Below are 22,084 nucleotides of genomic sequence, written 5' to 3'. Positions count from 1 at the left end.
GCAGTGGACTACTGCATGGTGAGGGTCCCTTCCCAGATCCTGGATTAGACACAAACCACACCCAAGTACCTGTTTTCACAGAGAGATCCTTTATTAGTTAGGGAAGAAAAGTTAATGTGGCTGCTTTCCGACACTGACAGAGACAAAACAGTAGCAAATGACCTTTCAGATGTAATTCTTAGGAAGAGAAAAAGGGGAGGTCTGTGTTAGGATGGGCTAGGATGCCACGGTAAAGGAGATTGGGGCTGAGGGAGAAGGGGAAGGGGACAAGCAAAAGGGGGAAGGGATATTTGTCCCAGAGGGACAAAGGACTGCTTCTGGAAAAACAAGGGACAGAAGTGGCACATAGGCAAATGGCAGTTTATAAAGATGAGGTGTTTAATTTTAATTGGGCATGTTAATTAGGTGAATCAAAGGAGGCTTTTGATTGCTGGACTTGGTAGTCAGCTTCAGGAGGAAGAAGTGGCCTAATCAGGGAATAGACCTTGCTGGCTAGCTTTAGGAATGCGATCCAATTGTTTTCAGCAAGGCAGAGGGAATGGGAAAAGGGCAAGACCTGCCAGAACTATGCTAATGCCTGCTCAGTGGCTCTGAGTTTGAGCTAGCATTCTCATAGATTGTTAAAGCATAAAAATAGCTGAGGAATGATGGAGTTTGTTTCTTTTCCTCAACACCAGAAACATACAGGAGAATGTAAATAAATGGTCTAACACCACTCTAAGGTATATGTGAGCACTACCAAGTTGAATTAAAGATTCAGAGTAAAAAAAAAATCACCTATTTTCTGTCTATTTTAACCAATGACTCTATTATTGGACATCAAAGGTATGTTTATTGTTACTTTGAAAATCTATATATCAACCCTCTCTCGAAAAAAACAAAAAAAAAAAAGAAAAAAAGAAAAAAGAAAATCTATATATCATCACAGCTGGCCATAAAGTGCTGGTTCAATGAGAAACTGATCTCAAAAAAATGTAATAAACTTTCACTTAAGTTAGCTGAGGTATTAATGTATTTGGACACGTTGTGTGTTCAGAACATGTTCCATAGTCCTATCATCCACATTCTTGTTCGATTCTAAGATAGCTAGATGGAGGTGTGTTTAACTTCTTGGACCTTTTTGCCCGCTCTCTGTGCTGCATGGTAGGTGAGAGTAGTCTGGATGACCTGTGTTGCGTGGTAGGCAAGGTCGTGTGCAGCAAAGCTCTGAATTTTCTCCCGTCCTTATAAAATGTGTGATTCCTTTTAGTATACGTCTGCCCTGACCTATGATGCTGTCCAAGTAATGACTGAAGCATTCCGTAACCTTCGAAAGCAGAGGATTGAAATCTCCCGGAGAGGCAATGCGGGCGATTGTTTGGCCAACCCAGCTGTGCCTTGGGGCCAAGGTGTAGAAATAGAAAGAGCCCTGAAACAGGTCAGTTTCACAGAATGAGTGCTAATGTGACTCCACACAGTCGTTAAGGTGGTTTTTGGTTATTTTGCCAAAACATGTAAGTCATCTTTGTTGTATTCCTTATGTTGAACATACGGCCATGTTGTTTCCTCAGAGCACAAAGGTAGGTTGAAGAGTAGGCAGAAACCCTATTAAAATAACCTTCTGTTTAGGTCAGTGTGAGTCATTTTGCCAGTTTATATCTTGGATCTAACAAATTTATAACTGTGCTCTATTTCCATTCCATCATTAGGTTCAAGTTGAAGGTCTCTCAGGAAATATAAAGTTTGACCAGAATGGAAAAAGAATAAACTACACAATTAATATCATGGAGCTCAAAACAAATGGGCCCCGGAAGGTAAAACTTTAAGAATTTAAACTAGGGTCTTGGGGGCAGATTCCATCATGAGCATACTTCACTCCTGGGATCAGAAAGCAAGTGCATGTAGACAGTGGTAAGCCACTTCTAGAAACAAATTTGAGATTTGCTTTATGAATCAGATCAGTGCTTTTTGGTAAGTGATAGTGATAATTAATACCTATATGCAGAAATGCTACACTGTTTTTCAACTTTTATAGGAAGACTTTAATTATAAGATAGAAAACAACTGCTAAAGATATGATGCATTTAGGAGAAATAAATAGTCATGTAAACATATGTTTAAATGTTTAATTCAAAATCTCCCCTTAAAATAGTCTGGTTAAATTGTCACTATTGAGGTATATTTACATGTATAAATGATTACCCCACCACCCAAGTTATCCAGCAAATGTGAGAAATGAGCCAGTTGCACTGGCTCATGCCTTTAATCCCTGAACTGCAGGAGCTGAAGCACGAGGATTGTGAGTTGAATGCAAGCTGAGCTCTATAGTGACTTCTAGACAAACCAGGGATGCACAGCAAGGTACTGAGAAAAATAAACAAAAATAAATAAACAAATAATAAAATAGGAAGATTCAAATTCAACCCAATTTCAAGAATATTTTTTAACTGTCTCAATCCCAATCAAATTTATATTAATGAAGGTAAAGTTGTTGCTGATATCGAGAAGTCTGTTGAATGTGGGCATTACTTTGGGTGCAGACATGGGTTTGAAAAGCATCAAATGTTTTACACAAAGACAGGCCATTTATCATCATGTTTGTCAACTGTGATCTTTTTCAGATTGGGTACTGGAGTGAAGTGGATAAAATGGTTGTCACCCTAACCGAGCTCCCTTCTGGAAATGATACATCTGGGCTTGAAAATAAAACTGTGGTTGTCACCACAATATTGGTAATTAACTACATATACTGAACTCTATTTTTACTTTTTCAAAGTATCCACTTGGAAACTTGCTGTTTAGGTTACCTTAAAGGTAGTAACTATCCCAAGCAGCTTTTGCAATTTTTAACTCACTAATACTTGTTACTGTGTCACTTATTGCATGATTACCTGCATAAGGATTACACATGGGCTAAGCTGAAGCTCTTAGAATGTTCTCATCCTCTAGAAGGCTGAACTCTACCTTGACAGCTGTTGACACAAGTGAACAACAGAGCAAAGTCTTGTTTGCTCTTCACCCTTCCTTTCAAACCTCACCCAACTCTGGTTCATCTCTACACTCCCATTTGGTATTATGATCTAATAATGCTGTTAACCCCTCTTTATTCTTAGTGGAAAACAAATGTGATCTCCTTTATACCCTTCATTTGAACAGAGTAGTGACCATGTGCCTAGTTCCAAATATGTGACTATTGAGAGAGTGAGGCAAAACTTGTCTAGTTGTAGACCATCTAGGATTTGTATTGAAAGAAAGGAAATGTGGATCATGAGAACCCAATGCTAAGCAAGGGATGAGAAGGTGGAATGCCCCGGCCAGTGGGGTGTCAACGGGGGTGACCCACCTGAGGGAGAGAATGAAAGGGACAGGGAGACATGAAAGAAGACAGCAAGACAGGGTTCTGATCAAGATGCAAATTTTATTCTCCTCAGCAAGGCTTATATAGCATGGGAGGGGGAGGGGGTAGGAAGGAGGGAAAGGGGGCATGACGTGCCATACGTTCAGGTGAAGGGAGACGTGCAAATCGTTGTTGTGCTAGGTGGTAAGGTCACTGGTCAGGGCCCATTGTTCTGTTGCTATGCTACCTGACCTATCTGACCTGTTCTTTATCTTTGGGGGCATCTGGTTTAGGGCCTGTGGCCTGTTCTCTGGCCTAGCTAGTACTTTTCCATGGTTCATGTCAGTGGAATTTACTAAGGGACATTGTTTTGAGATAAGATGATTGTACACTGCTTTACTTAATAGTGAGGTTATAAATTGGTGGATTCATTATCCTAACAACATGAGATGAAAATAGATACACTTCTCAGAGATTTAGATACAACATTAGTGGCACGTGGAATACTCTTAATGAGTGTGAGTTGGACATGCAGGAATTCTCACCCTCATGCTGTTGAAAGGAACCACTAACTCAATTAGATTTATATTCTGTAACACCCCAAAGTGGACAATATTAGATTTGCTGAATCATTTCATCATGCTTCCTCTCTTATATGTTTCTAGTGAGAGAGCTTCTCTAGCTATACTTGTACCATCATTCTAGTGTATTATGTCTCATAGATGAAGTGAGACACGAAGCTTTCAGAAATAGAATCAGTGTGTTGCCATGACAATGACCATTTTCAATTTGTGGATCATTGTGTATGCAGTTTTTTCCTACATGAAGTTTGTACTTGGAACAGCAGTAACCCAGATCTTGCCTGAACTCAGCTTTTTTGAGCTGGTGTTCATTTAACCTTGAAGAAGGGTATGGTAGACCCAAAGTTGAATGTAGCAGCTGTTGAGCACAAATTTCTCTCTCTGATACTAAATGATTACAAATAAAATGTGCTAACAGGTTTTGGGTATCTTACTCAGATATGATAAACCATTTTAGTGACCAATAATATAGAGATTTAAGGAGCTTGGTTGTAGAAGCACTATGCCTATATATTTTTGTTTCAAAGTCTACCGTATTATCTATGTCTAACATATACCTATGTATAACAAGTAATTATTAAGGAATTTGACATAATAACAGTATTTTTAAAATTCAGTATGATAATCAGTGAACATATTGTCTTTCCTTATAGGAATCACCATATGTTATGATGAAGAAAAATCATGAAATGCTTGAAGGGAATGAGCGTTATGAGGGCTACTGTGTTGATTTAGCTGCAGAAATTGCCAAACATTGTGGGTTCAAGTACAAGTTGACTATTGTTGGGGATGGCAAGTATGGGGCCAGGGATGCAGACACCAAAATTTGGAATGGTATGGTTGGAGAACTTGTATATGGGGTAAGTATATATCTCTTTATAGGTAAAGTAATTCAGTTTGAACCACTGTTGAGAGAATGGCCACTCTTTTTTGTTTAAATAACCATATCTCAGTCGTTGGCATTCCACGACATTCTAGAAAAAAACTGTTTTATTTCTGTGATAGAATTTGAGAGGTTGAGGCAGAAGCCAGAAGTAAACTTGACAATTAACTGAAACATGCATTCCACCTGTCTTCAAGCACACAGGTTACCCCAGTGATTCAAGAGTATACTACAAGAAATGTGTAATGACTTTAGCCAAGTCAGATAGGTCAACTTTTTGTCTATTATACTAGGTAAATTAATACATTACCCTCTTACTTATTCTTTAGCACCAGAGCCTTGATTGCTGCCATTCTCTAAGTTCCATCCCTTTCCAGTCCAAGTTTTAGCTATGTATCATTTCTAATCATAATTCTGGGTCCTGTTATTTTCCTTTCTTTCCTTTACAGAAAGCTGACATTGCAATTGCTCCATTAACTATCACCCTTGTGAGAGAAGAGGTGATTGACTTCTCCAAGCCCTTCATGAGTCTTGGAATCTCTATCATGATCAAGAAGCCTCAGAAGTCCAAACCAGGAGTCTTTTCCTTTCTTGATCCTTTAGCCTATGAGATCTGGATGTGCATTGTGTTTGCCTACATTGGGGTCAGTGTAGTTTTATTCCTGGTCAGCAGATTTAGCCCCTACGAGTGGCACACTGAGGAATTTGAAGATGGAAGAGAAACACAAAGTAGTGAATCAACTAATGAATTTGGGATTTTTAATAGTCTCTGGTTTTCCTTGGGTGCCTTTATGCAGCAAGGATGCGATATTTCGCCAAGGTTGGTCACTCACCTGCTTCAACTTTGTGCATTTTAGGTCTCCAGTGGATATTCATGGTGTTTATGAATTCACTATAAAGATGTCACCAGCTGCCAACCACTTGTCCAAGCAATTTAAGATGCTTAGAGGACAAATTTTTACCATTGGCGTAAGCCTGTGAAATACTTGAACAATGTTCCTTGAATGTTGATCATGTGTTTCCCTGGTGAAATTATATACACCATGGAGAGGCTATAAAATGCATAAGGTTCCTATCATTCCATGCCTGCTTGGAGGGGTACCGTGTTTTTGCTGCATATTCTCATTTTACAGTCATCTGTGTTGATCCACAGACCTGTATATGGGAAAATGGGCGATGTTAGCTATTTCCTACAGAGTCAACAATTTGCTAGACAACACTTCATCTAAACATACTTCATCTCTTTATTTTTCTAACATCAATTCATGAAAATGGTGTGAGAGAGATAATTAAACTTTTTAAACCTTAGGCTTCTGTGAAAAAGGTTGATCATACATTTTCAAGTATCTAGAAATGCATACAGAAAACAAATGACTTGCTGCAAAAGCCTGTGCCATATTAAATGGTACAGACTCACACACCTCTTTCACATCAGGATATGGTTATCTCAGGCTAAAGTGCCTAATTGTCATATATCTGTCAGAAATCATCAATTGCTTTTGTTTATGTTACAACACGAATGATAACTACTTGTGTCTCTTCAGACAAATAAATCCTGAGCTGGACTAACCTCCTTTGATTCCAAAGATGATCTTTACTAGCCAAGGGAGGGACTTTTTATGATAATTCATTAAGATGTTAGTTTTTGAGTACTTCGTGAATTATAAGCAATTAATTTCAAAATGAATATAAGCATCTCAAAAATGCATAGTTTTCTAAGTGCTCTACTATCTTCCACTGGCTGAGAAGAGGGAAATGCACCCTCTAGGCAGAAATTATTAAACACTTATTCTCTGATAGTCAGTAGCTCTAATGGTAGTGCATTATAAAGTCACATTGAAAAGAAAAAAAAAACAAACTATATAGATCTTTAAAAAAGAAAAATCCTAGCTCCACATTCACAGTGAATTCTATTTAGGCCTTCCATGAATTGTAAATATTCCAACTATGTTTGCATGACATGCGTAAAGGAGTATATAGTCCTAGGTACACATGGAGAAGGGTCAGACTCTCATCTCTATATTTAGTTATCTGATTTAAGTTAAAGATATGAAAATCTGTTTCTAAGAATAAGGAAGAAAAAATAACAAAACTGAGGAGTCAGAGGACACTCTGGTCCATAAAACCCTAGACTAGTGGCTTAGCATTGGTAAAACCACTGAATTGTTGTACAATAATTCTAAGTAAAAGGCAGTTGTGCTTGGCTGGAACACATTGTGTTCTGTCTTTTGGTTAAGCCGAAGTATGTGTGGGTTTATAATGAAGTAGACACTGTCCTGTGTTCCCAGAGATGGACCAGGTCTGGGAGCCTTCCCACCTCCCGCTCACAGCATGGCCACACAGCTGCTTTGTTATCTAATGTTTGCTAAGCACCAGAAAATCTTTTGCTTTTTTGGTTGGAATGGAAGGCACACTTATTCTAGAACATGTCAGGGTCCACTGCGGCATTCAAACAATTTCTCTTTTTTATTACACTTGCTTCCAAAATAGGATGTTTTGTTCTGTGCTTTGATTTCATTCTTGAGTCTCACTATAGTTTACTCTCCATAACATTAATTTCTTAGTAAGAAACACAGGTTTTTAGTTAGGGTATTTCCCTTGTTATTGATTTTTTAAATTTCAGAATATGTAGACATAATACATATCATTAAAATGCAGTTGTTTTTCTGCTATGTACCATATGCACTTAAAACTGAACCAAAAACAGCATTGGTCAATGTAATGATTGTTCTAAGAAAAGAATGAATTACACTGAAATGTTTTAGAATGCAGTGATGACCACTCCAAGGCAGAGCAGTAGAGTGGATTACTGTCTTAACAAAAGAGTTTAAAATGAACAGACCACTTTGAAACTCCTTTTAAGTATTTTGAGAATGCATCCATCAACCCTTTCCAACTAAAATCTGCTATGGAGCTCCATTAAAAATGTTGAAAAGACACATTGGAATTATAGTCTAGGATAATTTACTGAGTTCAGTGACTATAATTTGCCTGAAATTACAAAACAAAGAAAGAAAGAGAGAGAAAGTTTGGTGTCTTTTCATTATAAAATATTTTTCAAGACATAGAAATTAGAAAAGTAATACGCCATAATGATTATTGTTATTCTTCAGCCTGCTCTGTTATACCCACAATATCTCTACATGTAAACCATATGCCATTGAAACATCATTATGTGATGCATATTAAGAAGAAATCAGTGTTTCTGCATTCACATTCTTTAGCAAATGCGATAGAAAGTAAAACCTTTGTTTTTGATTGCGGCAACTTTCAATACAAATCAAAACCAAGTTTTCTCCTCTTAATAAAATTTCTCCAGAACTCTCAGAAAAATTAATTGTTGGTTTTAAAACAGTTAAAGATAAGTGATAAAAATCTAAAAATATGTTTTACAATTAATATGGTTAAAAGTAATACTGAAATATTTACTCTCAATAATGTTTTTAAGCATGAGAATAAAAGAAAAGTGATATGAACTAGTTTTTATTTTCTGACTAGAATACAATGGCATATGAGCACAATTCTTAATCAGGTAGGATATTGGTGCGGTGTCAAATGCATTTAACAAAAATCAAACTTAGTGTTGAGGGATTCGAGCAAGCCAGGTTCTGAGTCCGCCCTTTCAGTTCAAGGTCTGTGTCCTTTAATTATCCTGCTGCATGGACAGATAGGATACATTGGAGGATGGCTGTGTCCATATCAGGGTTTTCAAGAAGCAATGTTTATAAAATACTTGATTTAGATTCCATGTGAAAAATATTTAAACCTTCCTTCCCTTCCTATCATGTTAATTTAAATCTTAATATTTTATATTGACTTCAGCATGAAAGCCAAATTATATTCCTTCAGGTTTTCTTTTTAAGCAACTGATGGTCTAAAGCTTTCAGTTTTTGGAATTAGCTAGACCCTTTGTATTAAGAAAGTGGTTTATTCTTCCCAAATTATACAAAATTTTATCTTGTCTCAGTTGTATCAAAGCCAATATATTTGATTCTGCCCAAAAGTTGCCCAATTTTCATGTTTTGACATTTAAGAGATGCTGCTACCTCAAATATTTTAATTGTATACAGAATCCCATAAAATCTTTTAAAGTAACACCACAAATTCTATTGGTATTTACAAAACTGTATTTATCTCCTTCAAAATTTCAAGTAAAATATTGGAAATCTATTAAGCTTTTAAAAACATTATATGTATATATAGTCATACAAAACTGCTATCTTTTTATACTTCACATTAGGGATTCATATCTTTTAAAATTTTAAATATCTAATTTGTTTTCTTTGAGTTTTCTTTCTCTCTTAAGCAGGAAACACAAAGGAACAGGGTCAGAGCAGTCCACACCATGAAGGCATCTGATTTATATTCATTAAGAGTTATGTTTTACTTTTAGTATCATTTCATTTTTCCATTTCTCTCCTGTACTGTATCAAATACCTATATGTTTGCACACCCCAAAACCTAATGGAACTGAGCTTGTTTGTGGGGTGGGGGTGGGCTGCGTTAAAGGGAGAGTTTCTTTTATGTTTAAAGCTATATTTATGATACACAGTTTATTAATTTTTGTTTTATTATGAACTTTGATGCTGTTCTTAGGTTCTCTTGTTTGTGTTTATGTCACAAGTAGATGAAGTATTATGCATATTAGATGAACTACTTGTACATTTCTTGAAGTTGTTTCCTTGTGGAATTTTACACCATGAAGTACTTGGGTTTACAATTATGGGAGAATCCCAAGAATAGGTCTTTGGATACCTCCTCAGATCTCAATCTCATTACTCTGTACTCCTTGACCAAAATGATTAGTAATTTCTAGTTTCACAAACTAAAAGATATATTGCAAGTTATAGTAAGGTGAACTTTTTGTAAATGGCTATTTGAAGATGAATGCTAACTTGTTTTATATTAGTTCATTCATTTCACTTTACAAATCCATTTCATACTTGTTATCAGATCCCTCTCTGGGCGCATTGTTGGAGGTGTGTGGTGGTTCTTTACCCTGATCATAATCTCCTCCTACACGGCTAACTTAGCTGCCTTCCTGACCGTAGAGAGGATGGTGTCTCCCATCGAAAGTGCTGAGGATCTGTCTAAGCAAACAGAAATTGCTTATGGAACATTAGACTCTGGCTCCACTAAAGAGTTTTTCAGGGTAAGTGATTCTGGTTTGCAGTCTCTGTGTTGTTTGTTTTTTTCTAAATTTAACACCTATAAATTATCCCCCCACTTTTTCCCGTGGTCCATGAGAAAGTACTGTGTGGAAGGGACCAGCTGTCTCTCTCTGTCTCCATTTCAGCTCTTGGTCTGTCTCTATCTCAGACTTTCCTCATATTCAACTGTAGCTATGCTTCCACTTTTTTTAAATTGTTGGTTCCTCAGAAGAAATAATGTTGCTACGCAATCTTAATTTTATAAAAATTGATAGACCTTCCTTGGGAACAAAATTGAATAAAACTGAACAAAATACAGTTCAGGTTATTACTGTTTTCTAAGGAAAGTATGCTACATCTTTCTTTCATGTTGTATAAGTATGGCTACATCTATCATGCATATTTTACCATGAAGAGAATCATGCTTGTATCCAGTATGTTATTTCAAAATTAAGAATCAGATTAGATTTTCGGGTGTAAATTCTGAATTTTCTATGAAAATCTTTTATGGAAAAGTATTCAACTTTGTAACATTTACAATAAGTAACACAACTATAATGAGTCTATTAGATGTAGGTTAACTTTTCTCTTTTAATCCATCATAAGATAAGGTTTGATGCTAGAATAAGTTTCTTCCATGTTTTCTTTACATTTGCAAAAGAACTCATTATATTAATATATTTTCACACAACCAATATTTTTATGTAAGCCAACAAATATGACATAATATGGTTTGATAGCTAACAAATATCTTTTCACACATCTCAGTGTGTTTGTGAGGTGATTGCCAATTTGCTTCAAGATTAGGACAAAGACTTTCAACATGCCAAATGTCAGTGAGGTAGACTGTAATTTCTATACTCTCATCTTGCATTTCCTGAGGTCTCTTTTCCTGATATCTTCAGCTGGGACCAAGTTATGATGGGAAGAAACATGCTTGGGAGCAGAACTGTAGCTACTGTACACAGTAACCTGGATATGTGAAAAAGGAAAGGCAGTGATTTTATTAGCACCTCAATGATAGTACAAAATAAGTTCTAGCAGAAACATCTGCTTTATTACAGATCTAAATACAAAAGTTGTGACACTGATTGCTATTTACTACAATTTAGCCTCATCTCTGAACATATAGATGAGAATGATGAGAACTTTGATATAGCAGTTCTCTGGCTTGACTATAACAATACTTTTAATACACTAAATCAGAAGACTGCACACTTACTAGTTAAAAATAAAGGTTTAAGAATTATAGTCCTTATTCGAGTATGGCTTGTTTTAGAAACAGGTGATTGGGTCACTGTTGGAAATGCTTTGGGAAAGGATTAAGAGTGTTCTTATAGGACTCTGGTTAGGGTCCAGTGGTTATCATGATTATAGAGTTATAAAATGAGGGCTCCCATGCATTTGGTCTCTTCTTCAAATGGGCATTTCTACCATTTCTTTTCCACCATGTTATAATACAGCTAAGGAGGTACTCACTATAAACAGGCCAGATGTTGCTGCTCATTCTTGGATTTTTAACCTCCAGAACTCTGACCAAATAAGCCTTTAAAAAGAAAATTTCTATTGCTAGTGTATTTTGTTATGGTAACATCTCATGAATATACATGGACAATGGGTTTGTTTGCTTTGTATGCATTGTTAAATCAATGGCCAGATAATTTGTGTAACTTGATGCCTTCTGGGAGCTAAAGGGGTTCTTTACTGATTTGTCCTGTACACTCAGGCCTTTGGCTTTGTTTCTAAGTGTCTGTGTTCTATTCTTGATTACATCCGCATTTGATTATATGAAGTTACAGCATCAACTGTAATTGTGTGACTGAAATGTGATCAGGTCCTTGCAGAGTCTCTTATTACAGCTCTGGAAGGAACTTAAAATAGCCTTGGCTGGATCTTGGTCTATGCAGCATTGCAGAGGCTCTTCTTAGCTAGAGAAAGACACTGTGTGGTTGACTATATTTATAGCCTACTACTTATTGTGTTCCTGTCAGTAAAGGGAATATAAGATAAATACACCACCAAATAGAAAAGCACTAATGCTTTCATTGAAATACATGACATGTTTGTGATTTGAAATTTATCGTTCTCAAAGGCTCATCTCTCCAAGTTCTAGTTAGATTAAATCAAAGACCTGCTAGTCTACGACTAGTTTTTAACACACTTGCCACTTGTATTAATATTTAATAATGGAGTCATATGATGTAATACTAGAAATTATTTCCTTCTGTGTCTTCTCCTGTGGTTTTTCCAGGACACTGTAACTTTTTGGCTGGAACTAAGGTATCTCATTCCTTCTCACATGCTTCAGGGTAAGGAAAATCCGTGATGGCTCCCCTTTAAGCAAGGAACTCCAATCTACTGAGTGTTGTGTGAAATGTATTGAGCAAAACATAGTTAGTTTAGACATCTTAAAGACAAAATATTTGTTTTGTCAACATTTTCCCATGAATCCTCAGTCTATTAGCTGAGTGTCGTTGAAATTTTACATTGCTGTGAAAGAAAGAGGATTCAAGGGGAATGTTTACTTCTCATCCTGAGCTTATTGTTCACCATAAATTGAGTCTAGCTCTTCAACCATCTTTTAGCTCTGGGGATTTTGAATTTTCATGTCAGGTATATTCTAGGCAAGCTTACAGTTGGCAAATTGATTGCCATGATGGCCAGCCTACCAGGAAGATGGAATAGAGGAAGTGGATTGAAGATGTGCTCATGAGCTTTGTTCTCTGGCCACCTGATGTTTTTACTACTTGATCAAAGACCTGGTGACTTGTTCTAATATTACATTTCTTAATATGACATGATTTCATTGTGTTGCTAGCTTTTTCTTTTTCTGTTATTTTAAAACTTGGAATTTTGTTCATTCTACTAGAGCATCTATGAGTAACCAAGACAGATGTCTGTTTTAGTGATAGCAAGTTTTGAGTTCAGGTTTGGGGAAAACAATTTGAGAAGTAGAGACACCATCTAAATTAAATAACAGCTAAAAAATGAATAAGACTTAAGAACATTTAAGATGAATGTCCATTTCTAAAATCCAGTTTGGATTTCTTACAAATGAATCTAATTTTAATTATCAGTTTCATAAAATAACTTGGTTAATGTAAAAGTAACTTATATTAAAATTCTAGCTTAGAGTGATCTCTTTTGTACTATGGTGATATTAGCTGTTTCAATCAAAATCTAGAGTACTTTCAGAGTTCACATACATAATTTAATATTAGGTTTTGTTTATACTAAAGTTTAATAAATTAGGTTTTGTTAATACTACTTTATTGAAGTTGATTGAGTCCGCATTAGATTTTGAAGCATGGCTTAAGCTCTAAATTTTCTAATTTAAAATGTATGTTTCTCCTCAAGACTAATCAAAAAATCAACATCAATATTTAGTTTCTGTTGCAAGAAAGGGAAAGTAGAATACAACCTTGTAAAATCTGAGATGTATAGGTCTAGAGTTGGCCTCTATATAGCTACAGCTTTCTCCCTGTGGGCCCTGTTATGCTGCCATGACCTGCTATGGAGTTGTTAATCGTACTTAATTAGAGTGTCACTGTAGCGTACTATAATTAGGAGGGAATTAGGATTTCAAATATAAACTACTATTTTTAGAGTTTCAATTTTGATAATTTCCCTTCGTTAAAATAGGGCAGATCTTAGTTCTATAATTTTGTTTAGGAAATGATTTTTTTTTTTTTTTGCACAACCTGTGTTTGTTACATTTCCACAGCAAGTTAGAATCTAGAGAAGGCAACAGCTTTCTCTGTGCGCCTGCTACAGGTCTATCAGTTCACAAAGAACAATGTTTGGCTTTCAGTAGGGGAGTGGGAGTGTCTTCCTGTATACCCTGAGTCCTTCTCACTGTAATCAAACTGTTTCTTCCAGTTGTCACCTCTGGGAGGATGAGACACACTGTGTACTCCCTGACCAATTGGTAAATGTTAGTGCTATTAGTGCCAGAAAAAAGAAAAAGAAAAGAAAAACATGCCAAGTCAATGTCCATGTAAAGATTTTTCCTCTCTTCTGTAAGGAACCTAAATTACTCTCATTTTTAAATAGCAGAATTGTTCTGATCTTAATGCATTAAACTACAGTGTTGTTACTCAACATCATAGATATTTTGTAGTTTAGAAACAGTATAAATGATAACTACATAGTATTGATGCAATTGTTTCTCACTAGAATGAGCTAAATTTGAAATTTTCCTGCATTTATGTGTTCATGTGTGTGTGTGTGTGTGTGTGTGTGTGTGTGTGTGTGTGTATGTGTGTTTACGTGTCTGTGAATGTGTCCATTTTACAATTCAGTGATCATGGTTACCAGTGAGTTACAATACCTGAGATTATCTTTAAGGCCAAAATGTTTTGTCACTGTGTGTGTGACATTGAATACACTTGTTTTGTTTATATTTACATAAAATTGACTGGGCTTGGGAAGTATATGCCTTTAATCTTATTTATTTGGGAAAGGGAAAGAGAAAGGTTACATGTTTGAGGTCTACCTTGACTACAGAATGAATTAAAAAAACCAAGACACTTAGGAAGAACAGGATTCAAAATAAAAGTGCACAATAGAGGACACCCCTTAGGGGTGTAATTCTGAAGCAGAAGCAGAGCTCTTGCCCAGCTCACACAAGGTCCTGGTTAACAGCCCTGATCCAATCAAGTATGCAAGTGTGATCACATATACATGTGTTCTAGTCATTACAGGCTTGCCTACTTACAAAATAGTAAGTACTGTTTCAATAAGTTACAATTTTTACATTTGCTGCTTGCAAGTAGCAAAGACACACTATAATTTCTTGATTTCTATGACATACAGAATAGAGATTTCACTAGTTTGTGAACCCTCCCTTTTTTTCCATTATTTTCAATATTGCCAATGATTTCTGTGCTAGAGTTACAAAGATGACCAATGTCTGTAGGGGCAGAAATAAGTATCTGCTGATTTTAGCATATCAGCTGTACATACAAACAGTGTTCAAATGATTTGGAAATTGAGCGTAGCCATATATTGCTACAATATATATATTTCTATATATGTAGGATGTTTCTAGAAGAGATCCTTTGTAGTCCTTCACACATGTTTAAATATGTAAATAGCTTCTAAAATTGTAGGCATTAAATAAATGCTGAATGTGAATACATATCAATAAAAAGTACAGTGAACATGGCGAAGATCTTCATGCATGGTTAGGCATATCTATTACAGATTCTGCTTCCTTCATGTTATGTAGATTGATGATGGCAGGGTAATCTGCTCCACTGCCAACTCCAGCATACCTGTACCTTCTCTAGATGACCCAGAACAAGGTCAAATCATTTCCTCCTGGTTGGCAGCTTTCCTTTCTCTGTCATTTTAATTTTCTCACCACTCCACAGAACATCTGAGGAAGGATTTTACTCATCTGAAGGCTTTAAGGACATAGATAGCCTGGAACAAGTCTGCTCTGATGCCTCTGTTCAGCTCAACCTGCCTGGAACACTGCAGAAAAGGTCAAAATATAGGCGGCTTTAGCATTGGTTCCCTTAAAAATAGTTACCCTGCTTAGGGACCATTTGACTCATGCAGTGATCCTCAGATTTCTTAGGAAGAGAAGACTAAAGACATGAACAAGAGGCTATCTTAAGACATGTGATTTCAGCAGTCTAAGTACTGAGAAGGGTCTATATTTTATTACTGAATTATGATTATTGAGCAAACTAGTAGCTTTTCCCAGGGTACATGGATAAGCAGCCATTTTCCACGGATGTCATTAGTCTCCAACTGTCCAGCTGGGTCATTTAGAAACTGCCCCCTGCCATACCAGCTGAGTGCTCTGTGATCAGACCACAGGAAGCTTTTACTTACAGACCATACACAAGCATACACATCATATAAGAAGCATTGGTTTTCAGAACAGCAATTGCTGAGGCCAATCTCTCAGTAAATGTTACAACGCTGACATAATTCAAGAATACTCTCATTTTAAAAATGCGTAGACATCCTGTTTATGTGCTTCCAAAGGAAGATGCATATCATAAAACAATGCACAAGTATCTTAGATGATTTCAGGTTTGGTGTATTTTATTGCCTTGTTTATGAAAGAATCATCTCTCTCTCTCTCTCTCTCTCTCTCTCTCTCTCTCTCTCTCTCTCTCTCTCTCTCCCCCCCCCCCGTGTTTATTCTAGATGTTTTTTCACACTAGTTGCCATGACAATAAACATGTTTGAGGGCTGTGAGCAGAGAAAAATAGAATTGTGACATCTTTTTGATTTATCAGAATAATATCAAAATTAAATATAAACTTTGTTTCTAAAATTCAGAAGCTTTTCAATTATAACTTTAGTATTTGAAGGAAGATATGACACTGAAGTAATTTATCATTCACATTTCTGCACAATTTTGTTCTGAATCTTACTAAGTGCTCATCCAAAGCACATCCTCTTATAAAGGTGACTGCTCATTTTTGTAGAGTAATACAAACTTTAAAAATAAATGGAAATGGAGGAAATAAAATGCCATAAAATGAAATTAAAACAAAACTGTAGGTAGGCACAAATATTTAAGCTTATCAAAATTAGGTAATTTAATCATGAAAGAAATTTCCATTTTATACTTTTACATGGCTAGCATATGATAAAGATAAATATAAAATATATGAAATTGTCTTTTCTTAAGAGTTTAGGTATCCTATATAATTTTAATACAAATTAATTTTTGGTTGTTTAATTTTGGTTTTCTGAAACGGTATCTTTACTGTCCATCCGAGTCTGGCTTTGAACTTTCCAACTATCTTTTCCTTTGGGGCACAGGTAAACCCCCACCCCAAAAAATGAGTAAGTCATCATCCTCAGCTTCAAGTACTTTTCTTTACCAGAAATTCATTATTGATATAACAAAAACAAAGAGAGTGGAATTTTGTGGTGATATATCGTGTAACCCAATAAAGCTTAGCTGGGGATCAGAGGACAAATCCAGCAACTAAATTAGACATAGCACACACCTTTAATCCTATCACTAGGGAGGCAGAGATCTGTCTGGATCTCTGTGAGTTCAAGGCCACACTGGGCTACATGAGAGAAACAGAATCAGGCAGTGGTGAAACATGCCTTAATCCCAGGAAGTAATATAGCAGGACACAGAAAGGTATCTAAGGCATGAGAAATCAGGAACTCACTCTCTTGAGGCTGAGGATTTCATAGAGGTAAGATAGTGGCTGGCTGTTCTGCTTCTCTGATCTTTCAGCTTTGATCCCAATATCTGGCTGTGGGTTTTTTATTATAAGACCTTTTAAGATTTGTGTGACATCATTTAGCTAAATAATTTAGGTGAAAGATGATGCTTAATGATGAAATATCCTTGGTCATTTTGTCGGGAAGACTTAGATTGCTGCCTTTAGGACCTTATCCCAAAATACAGATACCCTTTCTAAGTGAAGCAGGAAGAGTGATGATATTGGGCAAGAAAAAGTAGCTGCAGTCTAAGTTAGTAAGTGACTTATTTCTGCATGCTGTCTGAATTCACAACCAGTTGTCTTTTTACATTTTTCCTGTGTGCCAAATGTCTTTATGTATTTACTTAATAGATTGTAGAGATGGCTGAGTTGGGAAATTACTTGCCAAATAAGCATAAGAGCTTTAATTCTGATCTCTAGCACCAGGGAAAAAGGCAGGCATGGTGAGGTGCACCTATGATCCCAGTGTCGGGAGGAAGAGACAGGGAACCTCAGAAAGCCCCTGGCCAGCTACTCTTGAGGACTCTTTGAGCTCCAGGGTCAGTGAGAGACCATGTCTCAAGATCTAAAGTAGAGACTGATAGAAGAAGACACCTGAGGTCAATCTCTGACCTCCCCATGTGTAGCATGCCCGTGTACTACTGCACACCCATGCAGATGTACACACACACTCACTAGACTCAGTCCCGTTTGTCTTTTTTTCCAAAATCACAAGTTCTTAAGATTTTCTCTGATTTGGACGTCCCGGAATATGAAGCAGTACACTGCAGTCTATGAGTGAGACGAGTCAAGATATTTGCTAAATGAAAATGGCTGGATACACGATGCAATACAATCTAGTGGTGTGCTAAAGTTGGCTTATTTATCACACAAATGAACCTCGAAGATTTTAAATTAAAACACAAGTCAACAAACCATTCTTCTTTCATAATTGTAGTGCCTTTCCATTGTTATCACACACACACACACACACACACACACACACACACACACACACACACACACGTGTATTCACATACACAAAGACACAAAGACACACATTGGCAGTGTCCTATTGATATAAATGAGTTGTGTCTGGTCAACATTCTTAACCACAATGTCTCTTAGGTCAGTTCTCAATCTGCAGAAAATTACCCTCTGCTGCATGATGATCTTGATGGCTTTCTCATCTTAAGACAAAGAGGTCGATTTACAAACTAGCTCCATAGTTCTCTTCATATCAGAAAAGTTATGGCATTTATTGGGTTCATCTTCCAAACTATTGTTGAATAGGATTTATGAAACTTTCTGCTTGTTTTCATAACCAATTCCATTTGCTACAGGTTTTACTGTTATAGTTTAGAAAACTATAAGATTAAAATTTTACTCGCAAATATTATTAACTACTCCTCATTCTGACTGAGATAATATAATTTCTTGGGCTTGGAATGTACCTTAATGATTTTTTTCTTGCCTAGAATGGAAAAGACCATTGATTTGATCCCCAGCACTGATTAATAACATATAACACATATGTGTATCATGTATCTATGATATGTATATATAATACATCTATTTAAGTGGACTTTCTATAATATTATAAGAATATTCCCAGGACTTTTTGTTGTGGGAAAATGTTGTCAACCTAAATCCTATGCTTGAGTATTTTTATCATTTTGTGTGTGTTTATATTTATTAAGGATTTGGGTATCAAAGATCTTATTCTGGATTCTGCTATGGACTAACAAACTGCCATCTTAGGAAAAGTACTTAATTTTTCTGAGTCTTGTTCCTGTTAGAACATAGCATGTGCTTATGCTAGTACTAATCATTTAAAAAATATTTTAAAATTGGTGTTACTTAAAGTGTCATGTTAATCCTATTGGAAATTTACAAACCTGATCAACAGAGGGAAACCATACCTGTTATTGAAAACCCGTTTCACTACCTAGGGATAGTGTAATCATGGATCTTAGTGGAGAACCTACAACCACAACTTTAGTAAGCCAGCACTGTCCCTAACTACACTCTACATAATTGTTCTTATATCCACAGATAAGCATAGTTCTCACCCCTTGGCAAGAAAACTTCTATTTGCAGTGAACAGAGACCATTACAGAAAATCACAATTAATAAAAAATACAGAGTTAGGTGCCAAAACCAACCCATGCAACTAAGACTCAGATTATTGCAGAAGATTGGAAGGAAAGACAGTAAGAGCCAGAAGAACAGGCAGTTTACTGTAAGACTGAGAAATGTCAGAAGCTACACTCATGAAGTCTCACTAACATGGCTGGCTGCCTAAACATAATTTGAACAAGGGTGACACAAAGAGACATTATCATTTGGAAAGTGAAAAGTTCATGAGGACTCAATCATAGACAAAGAATTGTAGGTAACTACAGATTGCTGAGATTTGGGGTAGCAGTATTCACCAGGGGAGAGTATATCAATTAGTTATGAAATATCAGGTCAGTCCTGAAAACATGGACATGTAAGTAACGTTATGTAGACAATGCAGTTTGTATTTATGTATTTAAGATATTTATGCATGTGTGTGTGTGTTTGTGTGTCTTGTGTGTGTGTGTGTGTATGTATGTGTGTGTGTGAATAAAACAGGCCATAAATTTGAAAGAGGGCAGAGGAGCATACACAGGAAGGTTTAGGGAGAGAAAAGGGAAAGGAAATGGCATAATTGTATTATAATCTCAAAAAAATAAAATTAAAAAAGAAAATTGTTATGAAAACAAATAAAATTAACCTCAGCTAACCTAATCGAGCTTGTAGGTCTAGAATTGAGATGAAGAAGTGTCAGATACACTGACTCCCTCAATGATTGGAGATGCACAGACTTTCTGATGACTGGAGATGATGAGGACAGCTGCTAAGTTGTTCAATGGAAAAACTGTGTCAATATACTTATTTTCTATATTGCATTTTAATGCTTTAAACCTTAGAAATAATACATTCATATTTTGGAAAAAACTCTTCAATCTAGTAGGGAAAAGGAAAGTTTTGAGTGAAATGGAACATTTGGGCTTTCACAAAGGGAATCGACATTTATAAAACATTTTATATTTAATGCTTTAATGCACCTCAGATATTTTCTCAGAATAATTGACCAATTCAATATATAAATAGATAAAATATTTGTGCAATTTTATTTTTAAACCCTTTTCATCAGTTTATAATTTGTTCTGAATGTTTAAACATCACATTTTTTTGAGAACTCACGTTAGAAGAGACTTGGAGTTGATTAAGACTGTCAATGTAACTAAAATCAAACACAGTGAAATATTTCAGTAGAGGCTAAAAAAAAGGCAGGAAAAAGGAGAAATGATAAACAAGTCAATCAGCTTCCAATAACAAGCGGAGATTGGTTTTCCTTACCAAATCCCCAGCTAGTCAATGAATTACCATTTTTAAAGCAATCTGATCTGTATGAGATGCTGTGATTATCATTAAGTTAAAACTTTCCAGTTGAGTTCCCAGAGGAAGATTCCTGTAGCTGTACACCATACAAAGAGGAAGTCTGGCTGACAAGAGGATGCTTCTGAATCTGTGATCTCAAAAGGGAATATTGTCAGTAATAGAAACATGTTTGCATGATTTAGGAAAAATTATTAGCTAATAAAAACAGTAATTAAGGAAATAATGTTGATACATTTTAGGGAGGAACACCTGAAACTTCTCATCCCACAGACCACTGAACAGCAATGGCAACAAACCTGTAAATATAACTGTTCTACTGAGGCAGTGGCAACATAGAGTTATTAATCTCAGAGACAAAGACTGCTCTTACTCTGATTGCACTTGACATTAGATTTTTCACCAAACTAAACTATGTTCCTATGTGAAGCTGCTTGGAACCCTGGGATGGCATCGTTGCCAATTCTGTAAGACTGTCTTACAGTATTTTTAAAGAACTGACTTCACCTTAATTTGTCAACTTTAGGTTAGAATATGAAAGTTCCATGGCATAATAAGAATGCTCAAATCTCATGACTGTTAAAATAAGTTTATTATTTCAATTTTGGAAACTGTGCCTTCTATTAATACATTAGAATAACAAAAAGGAGTGTTCAAAGTCACCTTACGAAAGAGGATTAAGGTCATTTGTGAGAACTGTGCAAAGAAAAATATGTAAAATTGTTTGACCTTTCAGTCCATGTGCCGCTGGGTTTAGCTTTGCATGGAAAGTATTAGATGTCTCCTTTGAAGACTGCCTTTGTTTTATAATCTACTAATTTTTATGAAATGTATTCATTCAATAACACTATTTTTCTTCTTTCTTATCTGTCACTGGAATAGCTTAATCTTGAGACAAATGGTACTATGATGCTCAATATTCAAATGAAAAATTACTGTTTATTTTAGAAATACTTTAAATGGCCAATAGATATTTCTCTAAAAATGTTATTTTTTAGAAATATATCAGTTAGTGTCTGTATTGGTCATGCTTCACTAGAAGAACAGAACCAGTAGAATTACAATACATTTAAGTGCAAGTGCAATTAATAAGATTGGCTTATATGCCATAGTCTGGTTACTGAAAAAAAAAAAAGTTGTCTCACACTGGAGAAGCTAAGACCCTAGGGGATTCTCAACTCACAAGTCTAGATGTATCATCAGTCCCATCCTGACTTTGAGAACTTAGAAGACTCCTAGGGAGCCATTCATCTTAGTCAACATTTGAAGCCCAAAGAAGCTAGGCTCTGATATCAGCAGAAGAACAGAGTGTCAGGGAAAGCTACCTCCCAGAGGAAGTATGGGAATATAGATGAAATCACCTGCCAGACGTGAAAGCAATGAGACAGAAAAGAAAAACACTTTTTTGACCTAGTGGTGTTTTGAATGGCAAATGGTCCCATTGGCTCATGTATTTGAATACTTCTCCAGTTGGTAGACTGTTGGTGAAGGATTAAGAGGTGTGGCCTTGTTGGAGGTTGTCTGTCACTGGGGGC

At 36.0% G+C, this 22,084-nt stretch overlaps 1 protein-coding gene across 7 annotated transcripts in view; it reads left to right on the top strand.

The window, feature by feature from the left end:
- The window catches only part of Gria2 (glutamate ionotropic receptor AMPA type subunit 2), a 133,342-nt gene that overhangs the window by 104,327 nt on the left and 6,931 nt on the right, over positions 1-22,084 (top strand). For all 7 annotated transcript variants that reach the window (XM_052731537.1, XM_052731539.1, XM_052731538.1 and 4 more), the window contains exons 7-12: positions 1,250-1,417; positions 1,689-1,793; positions 2,601-2,711; positions 4,551-4,757; positions 5,230-5,600; positions 9,734-9,932. In XM_052731537.1, the coding sequence (XP_052587497.1) occupies positions 1,250-1,417; positions 1,689-1,793; positions 2,601-2,711; positions 4,551-4,757; positions 5,230-5,600; positions 9,734-9,932 (1,161 nt within the window). The remainder of the gene's footprint in view (positions 1-1,249; positions 1,418-1,688; positions 1,794-2,600; positions 2,712-4,550; positions 4,758-5,229; positions 5,601-9,733; positions 9,933-22,084) is intronic.

Source organism: Peromyscus californicus, unplaced genomic scaffold, assembly GCF_007827085.1.
Source record: "Peromyscus californicus insignis strain IS unplaced genomic scaffold, ASM782708v3 Scaffold_9__1_contigs__length_137607984, whole genome shotgun sequence".
Classification (NCBI taxonomy): Eukaryota; Metazoa; Chordata; class Mammalia; order Rodentia; family Cricetidae; genus Peromyscus; species Peromyscus californicus.
This window is presented reverse-complemented; position numbering and strand designations above follow the sequence as displayed.